Below are 16695 nucleotides of genomic sequence, written 5' to 3' on the forward strand. Positions count from 1 at the left end.
ACTTGGAAGCAGATAAAATTCAAACAATCATCTGGATTGTTTGACTTTTTAATTCAATAAAGTATGGGCTACAATAAAGTAGCAAAAAACAGCAACAGAGTATACGTTTATACAAGTTAAAATTATAATGCAATATATTTGACAAAACATAGCATTTTAATGTTGTGTAATCTTCAATAGTTTAGGCCACAGCCCCATGAGACCCCGACACTATGGCCTCCGGGGTCGGGGCCCTTAGGGACTAGGCCCATTTGGGGTTTGGCCCCACGGAAGTCGGGCTTCGGTTGCTACTATCTGCCCTTCTGTGGTGGGTGTGGCCATCCCTATGTCTGCCCTTCCTTGTGTTCAAGTGATTTGGGGTCCCTCTGGATATCTGGAGCTCGCACCTCTTTTTCTGTGCCGGGCCCTGTAGGGCGAGTTTGGGGCTGCCCACACCTACTATTAAGCATACTTTCCTTCTCAAGAAGCTTTCTAAATCCTTTTAAATCCAAGAAGGTTCATGCATACATACCACAGGAGTTTGGTACCTGGTGTTCACAGATACACACTAATACTAAATACTAAGCTGCTCCGACAGATATATACCATCCTGAATACTATTGTGTTATCACCATAGGTTTTGACTTTGAATCATATGGCTTTCTAAGAGATTACCGCTTCTCTTGAAGATTTTTTTTATTTTACTTTGGTTGTCTGATTCCTTCTCTTTGCTGTAATGCTCTCTGTTTTGTGTTCCTCTCATCTCATACAGGTAAGGAAGTAGACATATGGGAGTTACTGTATATCTTCTGTGTTTTCTATTTTTGCTGTTTTTTCTATTTTCTCCCTTTTACATACATTCTTTCCTTTCTCTCTCTCTCTCCCCTAAGTTATTAAGCCCTCTTCCTTTCTATCCTCCCTTTCTGTGTCTGTTGTATAGGATTTTACCCCCTAAAGTTTCATATACAAATAGCAAGCGGAACCTTATGGCAACAGTCAGAGAGAGAGATACAGACAGAGGCACTCATCATGGCTGTGCAGGAGCAGGCCCTGAGCACCAGAGCAAAACAGACCCAGATCTACCACACTACACAGGTGCAGACTGTGCAAAGAGGCCCCTGAGACAATCCAGCACATAATTGTAGGGTGTAAGATGCTAACAGGGAAAGCTTACAGTACATGGAGCACCATAACCAAGTGGCTGGAATAGTATACAGGAACATCTGTATGGGCTGGAAACCCCAAGGTCAAAGTGGGAAACACCTCCAAAGATGGTAGAGAATGACCTAGCCAAGATCCTGTGGGACTTCCAGATACTGACGGACCGAAGGAACATGAGAAACTAGAGAAATACCAGGGGCTCAGATAAGCTTGAGCTGGAGAAAACCTTGAAGGTCAAGGCATCAGGGGTGCCCATGGTCATTGGACCATGGACCCCCAAACTTGAGGAGTGGTCACCGCAGATCCCTGGAAATACATCAGACATCTCAGTCCAGAAAAGTGCAAGTCTACGAACTACGAACAGCAAAGATATATATATATATATATATATATATATATATATATATATATATATATATATATATATAATGCAGCAAGAAGGTTCTGGGTATTCCCGGCCCAGGTCTTTCTGCATGGAGTTTGCTGTGCTCCCTGAGTATCTGTGGGTTCTCTCTGGGTACTCAGGCATCCTCCCACAGTCCAAAAAAAAATACTGTTAGGTTAACTGGCTTCTCTAAATTGTCATTAGGTGTGAGTGTGTGCATGAATGGTTGTTTGTCCTGTTTGTCTCTATGTTGCCCTGCGATGGACTGGTGACCTGTCCAGGGTGTACCCCACCTCTTGCCCGTAGACAGCTGGAGGTAGGCACCAGTACCCCTTGCGACTCCGCATGGGATTAAGCATGTCAGAAAATGGATGGATGGATGGATGGATGGATAGACCAGATGATGCAAAGGAAAGAGTTGTTTCCTGACATAAGAAAAAACTATTTATGGAGCTGGTGATGGTGTTATAGCCTTTAATTAATAAAGGCTATAACAAACAACTTGACATTATTATCATTATTGAGAAATGTAAGAACCATGGGAATGAGACAACTTTCATCACACGCTTGCATAATTGCATAATATTAATACAAGAAATCAGAATCAGATCAACAAGGTATCATATTAACACACACTCATAAATACAAGTGTCACCTGTAAATATGTGATTTACCATCAAAAAACTTTTTTTTTGAAAGACGAGCAAATTTACAGATTGTGAGTTAAAAAAAGATCATAAATAATTTAACTTAGAAAGAGTGGTGGTTATATGGTTTAGAACAGTATCACTGCCACTCCAAAGACTTAAAGGATTTTCTGTAAATAGTTTAGCCAGACAAGATAAGACCAATTTGAACAGCTGACCACTGAACACTGAGAATAAAATTGATTTACACACCAAGAGGCCTTCTACTCTACAACGCTTCATTTTACAGTCTGTACCCAACCATTGTCTTTTATCAAATGGAGGAGTTTTATATTGAACCAGGCCACAGAGTTAAGTACTTATTTAATTCTTTATTGAGTTGCAGTTGTTTAAGGCCATTTCCTAGAAGTACTCTGCCTTGCTGCAGATCTGGAGAAGCTTCTGACAAAAGGCACTCTGTTGTTGCTAAACAGTCTGATAAGGAGGATGCTTGGGGATTTCTATAATGTTTTGTATGTATTGAAGAATTCTCCTTTGAAAAATAATCTCCAAAGGTACTAGCATTCCTAGAACAGAACCAACCTTCTTTATCAGCTTGTTGAGCTTCTTTAATAATTTGCTCAGATGCTGCTACAACAACAGATGATGGCAGAATCTTGCTGAAAACACTAAAGGATCTAAACTTCCTTTAGAAGTACAGTCTGCTCTACCACTTCATATAGATAGATTCACATCTGTGTCTGAAGTCGAGTCTGTTGTCCAGGTAAACAACTATTTACACTCCTCCACTTCACATCAACTTCTTCTCTAGAATGGCAGTACCATTTGTTCAAACAAATGGGCCAAACCATCTCAAATCCAGCTTCCAGCTTTTTTTCCAGCTTTTTTTTTTTGTCATTTGTGGGCTGCCCTTTAGTGGTGCCTGGGGAGCAGTGTGGGATGAAGGGTCTTTTCTCTGGAAGCCAGAGTGGCAGTCTGTGGGTGTGGGGCTCAAACTCAGTAGCTCAGGATTCCAAGTTCTATGCCCTAACCAATAGGTCGCCACTCCCCTATAGAAGGCAAGCAGAGTCCATGAAGCAAAGTAATTCACTTGATAATTGAACTAATGTTTGATATGCAATTGATATTTTGCTAACAACTAATTTATTTGTTGACCTGAGCTATAGAAACTTTAACTATTTGGAAAACATTTAACAAGGCCTAGAAAACCAGCTATTTTTCTTCTAAGCATTACAGTCTGAAGTAGTTCTACATATCCTTACAAATTTGAGAGATGCTTTATGTTAATCTGATGTTAATCTTTTTTCTTTTTGTTGCTGCTTACAAAAATCAAAAACTAAAAACAACATGTATTCTATTTTCTCAGAATTGCACAATCATCATAGTGTATCCTTTTTATAATGTGAACTGACCTTTTGCTGTTGTTCTTTGGCATACAAATGCTCCTTGCTTCACTGCCCATTTTAGCTGTCCCCCCAGATTTTATGATTTAACCAAAACGAACCATTAACTTAGCCAGCAAGTATCACTTGCTGTTGTTTTGATTTTTCTTTTTCAAAATATACAGGTTGAAAAATATGAAGACTTTCCTGACTCTACAAACTGTCTTTTTTCTATATTACATTTGTAAATATCTCACACACACCCACACACCCTCACCGACAGACAAACAGATAAATATATATATATAGACAAATGGATATACAGTAGATATATAGATTAAGCTCAGAGTTTTTGCAGTTCTGCAATATTTATGATAAAAAGTTTACTCCTTGCCATAGTTTCACAAAGAAGTCCACTCTGGTGTGACTGAACAGTCTCTCCAAATGACCCTTCTCCTAGAACCTTATGATGCTGTGAAGGTGTGCTGTGGACAGAGGAAAACTAAAGAAACAGTGGGCATGAAAAAAGGTACAACGCACAGTAAAATAAGTTGTCAACTTACAATAGAAACTCAAGAATCCTTTTTTCATAACTGAAACATGTTTTTTTTTTGGCCTTGAAATGATTAAAAATGCAGCATTTCAATTACATTTCAAACAATGAAATTTTGAGTTTCATGTAGCCATTATCAATGGCCACAGGAATATTGATATGAGTGGAAGTATTCAGCAGTCCTTGTGAGAGGCAGTGTAAGTCTACACAACCTGCATATTCTGAAATATAATGTGCAATTCAATAAAAGGTGTGAAAGTATGGAACACAAAGCAATGAGACTGTTTAACAAAAGGTCCACCTGTTTATTTTAGAAAGATATTAGATGGAAGAAGGGCAATGAACATCAATCGGAACTTTTAGTCATTATACATTGTACATACGGCATATATTTTTATTTTTCTCCTAAATACATTCATTCATTCATTCATTCATTCATTCATTTATTCATTCATTTATTCATTCAACAGGGCATGCAAGAAATAATCCTAGGCAAAGATCATGGCTAAGGGAGATTTCAAACTTGAATTGTTTGATAAAATATGACATGATATTATGATAAAAAAGTTTCAGTCTCTATTTTTGGGAAACAAACAAAAGTGTTATAAAACAGCAAATAAATTGTTCCTTCACAGCTTTAACAAGTTTAATTAGAAAGTGTGATGAGTATTTACACTGCTGTTTGTGGAATGTAATTTGATTTGTTTAACATGTTGAAATTTGAGCTTGAAATTTTGGCACATTTTACTGAAAGGTTCTGATTTATTTAAATCTTTCACCCTCTCCACGCCTCCTCTGTGAAAACAGGCTTCCTGAGGCTGAGTCCACGGAGCCTTTTGCTTGCCCCCTGTGTGCAGTGAGCTTTTGGCTCACAAGGAGGCAGTGCTGTGTCGTTCACACACTGAGGAGAGTCAGTGAATTTGCCTGGGCTCCAAAGACTCCCACTAAAAACTGCATACAAGATATCAAAAAATACACTTTCTCTAGACAGTCATTAATGGAATAGGAAATGCAGCATAGAAAGAAACACATATTACCTCCTACAACATGTAGGATAAAAAAGAAGTATTGACAGCAATGGCTGCCTCAGTTCTCCCCATACTCTATGAAAAAGAATTTGGAAAATGTTTTACATTAACCATTAAAATGATGCAGACTTTAATTGAAACATGATCAGTTTATAAAATGGTTATAATCTAATCCAACTTAAAACAAAAAAAACAATAGAACCAAACTGCTGCAGAAAACCAGGAATACAAACATCGTAAAATGCACTAAGAATAATAAAAACAATATGAAATGAACATGTAAAAATAATATAGAAAATAAAACAAGAAAATGTTAATGCAACCACCACCTTTCCTTTGAATATTAAGAGCCAGAGAGAACAGATGAGACTTAAAATGAGATATAAAATTGGTCAAAGAGGAAACATGCCTGATATATAGTGGCAAATGATTCCAGAGTTTGGGATTGGCTACAGAGAAGGCCTGGTCCCCTCTGGGTTTACTCCTAGTTATGGGTACTGACATGAGTAATGGATCCGCTGACCTAAGTGGTGCTTAAGAGGGTGGTGAGGGGGGCAAGGCCATTTAAAGACTTAAAACAAAATAAAAGGATTTTTAAATGAATCCTAAAATTAGCTGGCAGGCAGTGAACTGAAATTAAAACTAGGGAGCTATGTCTCCAGCTGTCTGCAGCAGAGAGTACACCCTGCACAGGTTGCCAATGCATGTCAAAGGAATTTGTGATTTAAAAAAATTGGTCCTAAAGAATTTATATTTGTATCTAACTTTACATAATAAAGAAATGGCACAAAAGTCTTAACAGAAGCTAACCAACTTAATTATTAACCAATTCTTATTTTCCCCTTTAAACGGCCAAATTAGAGGACTTAAATAAACAAATATTTATTATTACTATAGAATGTATTTAGCTAAGTTAATACATTGTAATGTTTTGTTATGGTATTTCTTTCTGTATAGAAATTGTGATTAATATATAACTAAATATACAAATTTCTACACCAGTTTGCTTAGCATTTTGTTTTATTAGTTCGGAAACCTGTTGCTTATATCCCAGAAAGATTCATTTACAAAGTGGGCTCTTCGTTTGTTTGTTTTTTGGTCATATTTGCATACATGTAAAAACCTATAAGGTTTTATATGAGAATATCATTCAGTAACAACATATTTTAAACAAAAAGGGACTAACCTGCCACCATCGCCCATGGTCAGGGAGAAGCAGTTCCTTTGAACAATATATTTGTAAATCTCCCTGATGAAAATGGAGGTTGTCAGATGTGATTGTTTACACAAAAACTGATGCTTTGCATTTCCAAGAGATCTTACATGATTTACGTTGGCTAGCATATAATGTATATAAAAATGTCAGCAAGCATCAGCCATGCACCTTTTCTTTGTTAAAGAGTTCTTTGCAGCAACTTGGAATCACATTATAAAATGTTTATCATGCTTTTTAATTATATAATGCTAATGTTAACTCTTACACTTGGATTTGGTGATATGTTTTTGCTGTGTGTTTTTATTGTTTTCTTTTGTAAATCCTCCCGAATTCCCTAAAGACATTGCATTATACAATTCACATTTTCATTTGAATAAAGTGACTTTAACCAATGAATCTAATATGATTTACCCATCAAGCTCATTGGCATACTTTAAACCAATTTAGCTGAATCCATGTGAAAACTAAAATTATATTTTGCCAAAGGTTTTAATTGTGTTGGATCCTGATCTCAATCAAATGAACTATGTGACTAAATGAGTTTCCTTGACCATCATTTACATACATTATTTTTATTTGCTTTTCAGTCCTGACTCAGTGAAGGGTGTCTGTGGATTATGATTTCCATCATGCATGTCAAACTATAATGGTTTCTTATATTGTAAATTTAAAATAACTTTCAATTGTATTGATCAAAATATTCTGTGAGAAATGATGCGTTCTTGGGGGGCCCCCTGCTGACGTGGAGGTCCCAGGAGGCTATTAGGGTAGTTTGGTCCTTTGCTCTTGTGTAGGTTTAGTTGCTTTGTCTCTGATAACGAAAACAAAAAGAAAAAAATAAATGATTTATTGTCAGTAAATGAACGTATTGAAATGATCAAGGTGATATAACCATAACAGATAATTTAACGAGATTATTCAATTATATTTGACAAGCTTCATGATTTTTAGATGTGGAAATAAGCCTGATTTTTATTTCTTAGTTTTCTGGGAGTTCAGGCATAATGTTCAAGATCGACTGGATAAATTGCTCCACATGCAGTTGTTTTTGTTTTTTTTTTTCAGTAAGGAAAAAAATCAGGTGTGCGCCTTCAGGACGGAGAGGGAGTGTACAGGAGAGACAGAAAGAGCTCCTCTGCGCGACAGATCGCATCTCTCCAATTCAAACATCCATTGTCCCAGCAGCACACGAGAAGCGCTCCTGAGCCTCCAAGGAGCCAGATCTCACACTGATTTGGTCTCCGCGCAAACTTCGCACCGACGATCCAGCATGTGCCACGGGGACCAGCACCGCGGATGTGCCACATGAGGCGAAGCCGAGAAACTAAAAACAACCTTCAAAGTTTGCCCACGGAGACAATTGTGACTCTTTGCAAATCGAACTTGCCACTTTCAGCGTGGTTCCTGCTTCCCTGACACTTCCCCCCGGTCACCTGTTCCCGCTCCTGGGATTGCTGGGATTCAGCTGCGTGCCTTTTTATGTTCTGCTAAGGAGACGTGAAGTTTTTCGGGGTGGTCCGCTCTTAGGAAGGTGACATGCAGGTTCTCGGTTGGACCACAATTCTCCTCTGTCAGTGGATCCTACAGAAGGTGAGTTGTACTTATGAAAAGAGAAAAAGATTTGTGTTTATTTCTTGGAAATCACCTGCTGGAAAACTGCACAGGTGCATGCTTCCAATGCTGATTTAAAAGGTTTAAAACCCAATAAAATCTACTCTTGATTAGAAAAAAATAATAATGATACCACCCTTTAAGACATCAAACAACTGACGTATCTGTATTTCTGAAGCTCTTTGCATTTTAATGTTTCTCTTTTGATTGGAAAGAAAAAAACGCATGTGCGCCTCCGCTTCCAAGCGCGCAGATTTGTGCTGCCTGAGCGCTTCCTTTTCACTCCCAGTTCAGCAGCCCTCCTTATCCATTTATCTTTTTGCCCTTCAAGCAACTTCCTCTAAAATTTTCTTCAGAAGTTGAAGATGCCCGTGGCTTGGTTTATTATCTTGCCATCGCTATGTGGAAAATAGTTGGTGCGCTCAGCTGCGTTTGGAGAAGCTGCAGCAGTGTAAGCTATGTGCATGCGTGCTTAGGCGTGAGTGGATTTACTCTATATGTACCCAAGTTTTCTTTTTAAACTCACTTTGTCCATAATATTTTTTCCTTTACCCACAGAAATAGGAGATCAGAAAATATCTGAACTGATGAGCTGAGGCACAGCTCCTGCACTCATGTCTGTTTTACCCTCATAGAATGAAAATCAGCCTTTCACAGACTATTGCCTTTTACCTAATATCTAATTTTAGATCAAACTTTTTTCCCTACTGTCTTATCATTCCAGATTAAGACCTTTACAGTCTTTAGTCCAAACTTTACTGTAAAAAAAGAGAAAACCTTTATTGTTTTTTCACTCTACTCTTCTTTGAATTATGTTATATACTGTTTAAGTGGCATTGTAATAAATTTTGATTTTCTAAAAATGTTCACTAATTCAATGAAAAGGGAAAGTCAAATATCCAGCACACAGACTAGTATAATTTAGATCTTTATTTTTTGATATTTTCAATATTATATACCTGATGAAAATTCAAAGTTTAGACAACTTTGAATTACACCAGACCACTAAACAAGATGCTTGATGCACAAATGTTATCCAACTGAACAGCATATTGAAGAAGTTGTAGACCATCTGCCCCCAGTACTTGCTTGGGGTTCCTTTTCCATACATTGCTGCATTAGTGTGGTGTTGCATGGAGATGATCAGCCTGTGGCCGTGCTAAGATGTAAAGGAAGCCCATTTTTTCCTATAACTTTCTTGTTACTTCTCTTTATTGGTGTGTCTCGGATTTCATATTAAACTTGACAACATTTAGAACTTTGGAAAATAATTTGTGGCCCAGTCAATCAGAGAGTCAATCTTTAAGTAGCTTGGATTCTGGGCATCTCAACTCCTCATCCAGGCTTTGAGACTTTTTCACACAAAATTAATTCTAAAATTAGTTTGAAATAATGAATAAAAGTCTTGTTTGATTCTTAATTTGCTCTGATTACACTTTCCGATGTATGTATATGGTTCAGGAGAGGTTTGTTTCAGCTGAAGCACATTTCCTGAACACATCTGGGTGTGGTGGCTTTTGTGACTCCAGTCTGAGAACATGCCTTGTGAATCTCCCTCCATGTTGAATGTGCTTTTCTTTACTATCCTCCAAATACTTTATTTATCCGTGATGCTTGGACACTGTATTCTACTGCTCTTTATCCTGCCACACAATTTTATTTTTTCTAATTTGTTTGACCAAACTGTTCAACATTTTTTTTTATAGTGATGTCCTATTATAATAAAGGATGTCGTTGACTGTTGCCGTGACTACGTGTAGGTCATTCCTCCTCATGATTGTGTTGGCCAAATGATGAGATGTCTGATCTAATCAGAAATATCGAAAACAAACCTTCAGCAAAAATGAGTCTGTGTGTAATAACTCAAAAATATTAGTAACACCTACATAAATAAATTAACATTCGAATGATATTCTAAATCACTGAAATGTACTGCTTCAAGGTTCAATGAGCCTGATGTGTGAAGCAAATTAGATTAATAGGTTAATGTCACTTTATTCAAATGAAAATGTGAAGTGTATAATGCAGATAAGAGAGAGAAACCTATTGTACCAGATTTATATATATATATATATATATATATATATATATATATATATATCTTTTTCACATGTATATGTGTATTTATATTGTATGTATGTACTGTATGTAGGTGTGTGTGTGTGTGTGTGTGTTTTTAAACACAGCTAGCTATTCACACATCAGCAGATTAAGGGTTTTCTTGTTTTGTCAAAGTCAGATTTAAGCATTTTTTTTAAGGATTAAATGTAATTAGTGTCTCCTGCAGATGAGAACTTCTATGCCACAGATTCTGTATTCGGTTATAACATTTAAGCTCTACAGTCTTTGTGTTGCTTAAAAAACACCTCAGTGGTGTATCAGTAGTGTACTCGAGATTGCACAATAACTTGCATCCTTGGAAGCACATTTAGCTAGGAGGACAAAAAGTGAGATGATAAAGCATGCAGTGAAAAAATTGAATGCAGTTTCAAAAATATTAAAAACAGTTTGGAGGTGACCTAAATTTAGCAGTGTCTTTAAACTGAACCAACCCTAACTGATTGTTCAAAAAAACCTCTGAGATATACTTGTAGGTGGGTCTTTGCAAGAAAAAGGTGTTAACATTGTTCTGAATTTACCAAACTCTCCACTGTAATTCAAAAAAGTATACAATTTTAATACGTTTAGAGAGTTCCTTACATTTTATTAAAGAAATTAATGACACGGTTGTTTCCATGCACATGCCCTGAAAAATTATAATAAATTTGACTTCGCTCTTTGAAATTATATCTCCAGTAACAGCACTACAGAGGAAGGAAAGATGTGTGAAAAGCATCTTTGCTCCTTTATGCTCCCAGGAGAAACAATAGCATTAGCCAGCATCTCAAACTGACGAAATCCTCTTATCTCCCCCCATAAAACAACTATCCATATACCCCAGAGACATTACGGCAACTGAGTCACTGTAATTTCATTGTGCATCCCCTCTCTTCCTTTGCTTCGTAGTTTATGTATTCTGCATAGCTTTGCAGTTCAACAGTATCTTTGTGTCGTCTTTAAATGTGAAAGAGGGCTGCACCCAAGATACATTCTATCCCACATGTGATGATCCTATTGTCCCCGTAAACAGCGGAATCAGATATTTTTACATCATGGATTACTGCAGGTGGTTGGTGACTTCCACCCTATTTGTCTTTCCATCCATCCATCCATCCATCCATCCATCCATCCATCCATCCATCCATCCATCCATCCATCCATCCATCCATCCATCCATCCATCCGTTTCGACAGTCAAAACATCCCAACTTCAGCAAACATGAGCCACCACTGCTCTGTAATCTGTGCAAATTATATTCTCTTTTTACTGATTAGATGTGTAATCTGTTGAATCATGATGACAGAAGCAATCACATTACTGCCATATCTGTTGTCTCTGAAATTGCTCCTAGAGATCAAATGCTTCTTTAACCTAAAAAAAACCCCGACATGGACTCATTCAGTATTTTAATAAATTCTGGCATGAATAGCTCGGGATTAAGCAACAATTCATTTTATTTAACTTCTTTACTTCCTTTTCGACAGCTTATGCCCTATTTTTGATCTGCCGTTGTTTATGAAATTAATCATTACATTTATTTATGTGGTGTCCAATATTTGTGTAGTCCTTACAGGAGAGATTCTTCAATAAATACATTTTACATGAAAAAGGCATATAATTTTAGTTGAACATAATTCTAAACATATAGCAGAATATGAGACATTCATGCTCCCAAAACAGATTTAATGCAACTCCAACAATAACAGTTTCTATAAGAAGGATGAAATAGTGGGAGTTTAAGTTGAATGGAGGGGAAGTTTATAAAACAACCACCAATAATCTCTGCTGGATACGGTGAATACAAAGACCATTGCATATCATTTATGTTTTACTCAACAAATCCTTTATGGGATTCCTAAGGATTAATAATACTGTTCTTAACATGAGAGATACCACTCCCATCAGAATAGAAATTAGAGATACACCAATCCCTAATGCAGAGATTGGAGTGTACCAATTTTCCCTTTCATAATTTATTAGCAAAAATAAATAATAAAACACATTTTTTAAAGAACCTAACTGGTTTTGTTCTATAAACACACCAACAACAACTCTATATTCACTCAATATCTTACATAATATAAGAAACACATTTTCATTTTTTTTTATATTATTTTATATCTTAAAAAAAAAATCTGCATGCTGTTTCTACTGCTGTGTCCCTCTTTGACCTATTTCAAGCTATTTCTACTTTGATAGAACAGTTTGCAACAAATTATAAGGGTTACCCAATTTCCCCACCTACCATTAACCTGTCAGCTTTCCAATATTAAAATATAGAGAATAGGCAGGAATTATTCATGATATGCTTAAATATTAACTAAATATATACATTTATTTTGAAATCATTGTAATGTGTTCCACTATTCCAACTCTATTTATACATAAGTATAAAAATGCCAAAATCTTACTAAACATTGTGCTGTTTTAGCTAAATTGGTGACTTTAAAAGGTTTATTGACTAAATTAATACAAACTACAGAGGTTTCCCCTTAAGAATATGGCAGTATATTGGTGCCTGTCAGTAAACTACAGTAAAAGACCCATTCTGCCAATGTACTCTAGGTAATATATCAGGTAAATGGTAAATGGCCTGTAATTATGTAGTGCTTTTTTTTTCTTCAAGTCAGGAAACTTGACCAGAGCGCTTTACTCTACATTCAGTCATTCACACACAGATGGTGGTGAGCTACAGTATAGCCACAGCTTCCCTGGCACTTAATGACAGAAGTGAGGCTGCCATACACTGGTGCCACAAGGTTCCCTGACCACCATCAGTAGACAATCAGGTGAAGTGCCTTGCCCAAGGACACAAGGACACTGAAAGCTGGGGCTGGGCCGTGAAACTGCAGCCCTCCAGTTGCAGGGCAAACTCCTGCATCCGACGCCACACTTAAGGTACCTTAAGGTTGTTAGACAAAGTCACAAGTCAGAGGACTGCCAAGAAGCTCCGGTTTGGGCAACGGATTTTCATTCATAAAAAAAAAAATAATGTTTTATATTTATTAAGGCTTTGATCGTCAACTTTTCTCTACACTTGTTTTATAAATCTCAGTAAATAAGACGTTGGTTCAGTCTGTTTGCAGAAATGCAATTGGGAGATAAATGGTTCATTATTTCTTTAAAGCTCTGGTCGAATTAAGTAGCTTTAGTAAGTGGCTGTAGCTAACTCTGTTTATTAGTGTAGTGCTTTATGTTGGTAAGTCTATTTACTATGAAAATAGTCAAAGGGATGACAAATAAAAAAAAAATGTTATGTTCTATACTTGTGATTATATCATCCCAATAAATTAAGTTCTATTTGTGTTAACCATATGGAATTTGTAATTATCATTTTTTCCTCCAAAGTGCCTTAAGTACCCCTTAATGTCTTACTTTGGTCACCTCAGTACTTTTATACTTACTCAACAGTACCACTTTCCTAAAAGGAGCACATAGTTTAATGTCAACTTTACATGGGTTGAATATTGGTATTCTGGCAATCAGTTCATTTGTGAGATGCCATACAAGTAGGAAGCGAATTGGCTGTAGGGTAAAACTTTTTTTCTCTCCACAAATTAAGCAGTCGTACATTTTCTCTTACTTTTCCTGCATAAGAAGCTTACAGCCTAATAGTTAAGAGCGCATTCATCGCCATCATCCTTTTTCTATTATAGCTTGTTTTATTTAAAGATATATACTATTGTGTTTTTTAAAGAAATGCCAAGTATGTACGCTTCTGATGAGGCAAAGGAGAGAAAATATAAGTTATATGAATATATGAATGTTTTCAGCTTCTATCCAGCTATTCTGAAGCACATGAATTGGGTTTAAATACAGATATATCCAACTTCTTCAACCATAACAGAAGAGTTGAAGTTGTGTTGGAAGCTGGTTTTAGGGTCAGGTCACTAAACATTTTTAAATCAAGATCTAGATTGGAACTTTTGTTCCAATTTAGGCCTACTGACCCGTCAAAACCAGTCTGCCTTTGCTGCTTTCTGGATGTGAGATCAGAGGCAATATTGCTTTACTTTGGATCCATTTCTTTTTCTTTTTTTTTTTTTTTTAAACACAAAAAAAGTAAAAAATGCAGTAAGAAACTACATCAACTCACAAATATTTAAAACAAGAAAGATTAATTAAAATACCGAAAATTCAAATTCTTTTTTTATGCTGCAATTTAATGATACCAGTAATATGCTTCCAGACTGAGATGTAAAAAAACAGATGTACGCCAGATAAAAATAAGGAATGTTGATTTAAAAGTCTTAAATTATTGACATAGATAGTGGTTTGGTCCATCCAATCAACACTGGTGCAGCAGGAAAACAGTTTACAGTTTTTTTTAATCAACATTTAAAAGTTCGTATAATATTATGTTTTTCTCTTTTTTTATCATTTACCTTTATAAAATTGGTTTTCGAACACTGCTTAAGTTTCTATTTCATTTTTTTTAGTTAGTACTGAAATACTCAATCTTTTTTAGCTGTGCCCACTGTTTTTTTTTAAATATTTTTAGAAGAAAGTCAATGTCTTTAAACACACTATTTTGTTTTATTTAGAAATCGTCTTTATGCCCAAATTGGATATAATGAGGCCTAAACAAAAATATGGTTTACATAAATGTTGAATCTGACATTTAAAGCATTAAAAGGTAAAAAGTTCTTTTTTTGTCAGAATTGATATTAAATTCACATGAAACTGATTTTTAATTTCTTTTTATTCCTGGTAGGTTTTATATACTATATTTTATAGTTAATGGTTTAAATTGTGTCCAAACAAATTAAATCTTAGATATATCTAATTTCTAAAGTTTTTTGAACAAGTTGTGATGTTCTGGCAAAGATGTTTAATGACGAACTCAGAAACATGAATATCCAGAAAGAAAGGCTGAATGACCATTGATAACTCTGTAGATATTTTATCAATAGGGGAAGAAAAAAGCCCTTTCAGACACCTGAATTGTAGAGTGAAGAGTCTTGTTGTTGCACAGAGTAGTGATTTTCAAGTCATGCATGTGAAAAAGACTTGATTATACCTTATTTCTAATGAAAACGTCTCGATTCAGAGAGGACCTTAAACTTCAAATGACAAACACAAGCTCACGGGAAGATGATAACCCCGTTAAAACAGAATCTCACACAACATTTTATCCTAAGAAAATTTTCTCTTTACTTTGTCTCCCAACCCTGAAATAAACGACCTGCCTCTGTAATGGTACCTGGGTGCATTAGTGCATCATTTAGATGATTTTAACAGGCAACCAAATGGCAAGAAGGAGACTGTGTAAGAAACAGCTACTGAAGTGACAAAGGTTACCATTATTACAAATAATATTTTCAGAGAGCATCTGGTCTATTCTAAAGAAACAAACCAGAAATACTTCCAGTATCGGCGCACCTCTGGTTTAAGGGACAAAATTCCATTTCATCTTGTGAAAATGGTCTTTAATCTTTACATAAAAAATAATAAGTGACAGATTGAAGCCGCCCTCTTCCTTAGTTAATTATGACATTGTTGTCATTTTATTTGACCAAACTCTATTACAATTATATATTCATTAACTCAATTTTGCATTTTTTAAAGCTGAAATTAGGAATATTCTTGCTTTTTATCACAATCAGTTTTGTGTTAACATATTTTTATTTCAGGATTATTTTACCTAAAGGGGGGTTGTGTACAGTCTGGTAAGTAAAACTTAAAATTGAATTGTAGTCCTATTAAATTTTTTCACCAGGAAACTCGTTTACAATCCTAGAATTTAAATAAATATATATTTTTTTTACATTCTTATTATACTGTTCTTCAATGATTTTCTTATCTTTCATTGGTTTTAATAGGTTTCTTCACTTAATAAGGGAAAGTTATCATTTAAAAACTGCTTTTTGTGTTTTAAGTTTGTTTTTTGCCTGATTTTATAATTTGTTTAATGATCTGAAACAAAAAAGGAAAGCAGAACAAATTTGTTGGGGGGGCAAATGCATTTTCATGGTGCTGCTGTATATGAGTTACTGCTAAATGTTAACTTGGGGAAATTGCTCCCATAGAGGAGCTGCTGGAGACTGAATAGAAAAGTGCAGAGAAGACTCTACCACTAGCGAAGAAAATAGATGCTTCTAATGTGTTTGTAATAAAATATGACACTGGCAAGAAAGTATGCGCTGTATTGGGAATGACATAAATCACCTCTGAACAGATTCATAAATGCGTTCCGAGCTGTTAGAAAAAAATTAGAAAATGCTTGAAGTAGAATCCTGTTGTCTTCTGTTGTCGTGAACAACATAGTTGTCAGAGCATTATCAAATACTTATGAAACCAGGGAGGGGAGCATAATGCTGGAGCTTGGTGTTTTGCTGCTCCGTAGAGTTTGACAAGATCGAACATCAATCATTAAACGAGGCCATATGCCGAGCAGAAGGCCAAAGGGGAACAGGTTATCATTTTACTGGTTTGGAACTAATGTTAATTTTAAGGAGATCAACTTATAAAGTACATTTTTCCTAAATTATTTCTTAATTATGTAAAAAAATGTATAATATATAAAAAGGACATTAGCTAACATTTTAATTTAATTTGATCTACTTTATTAATAACTGAAATTTACCTGTGCATATAACCCATCCCATTGGGGAGCAGTGGGCTGCCATTGTG

General features: G+C 35.7%; 1 protein-coding gene across 1 annotated transcript in view; it reads left to right on the forward strand.

Moving 5' to 3' along the window:
• The first annotated feature begins 7482 nt into the window (after positions 1-7482).
• Positions 7483-16695, forward strand: part of LOC107103123 (neurexophilin-2-like) — a 73121-nt gene continuing 63908 nt past the window's right edge. The window contains exon 1 of the mRNA XM_015402656.1: positions 7483-7941. Within this exon, the coding sequence (XP_015258142.1) occupies positions 7888-7941 (54 nt within the window). The 5' untranslated portion in view covers positions 7483-7887. The remainder of the gene's footprint in view (positions 7942-16695) is intronic.

This window comes from Cyprinodon variegatus, unplaced genomic scaffold (assembly GCF_000732505.1).
Source record: "Cyprinodon variegatus isolate N-32 unplaced genomic scaffold, C_variegatus-1.0 Scaffold34, whole genome shotgun sequence".
Taxonomy (NCBI): domain Eukaryota; kingdom Metazoa; phylum Chordata; class Actinopteri; order Cyprinodontiformes; family Cyprinodontidae; genus Cyprinodon; species Cyprinodon variegatus.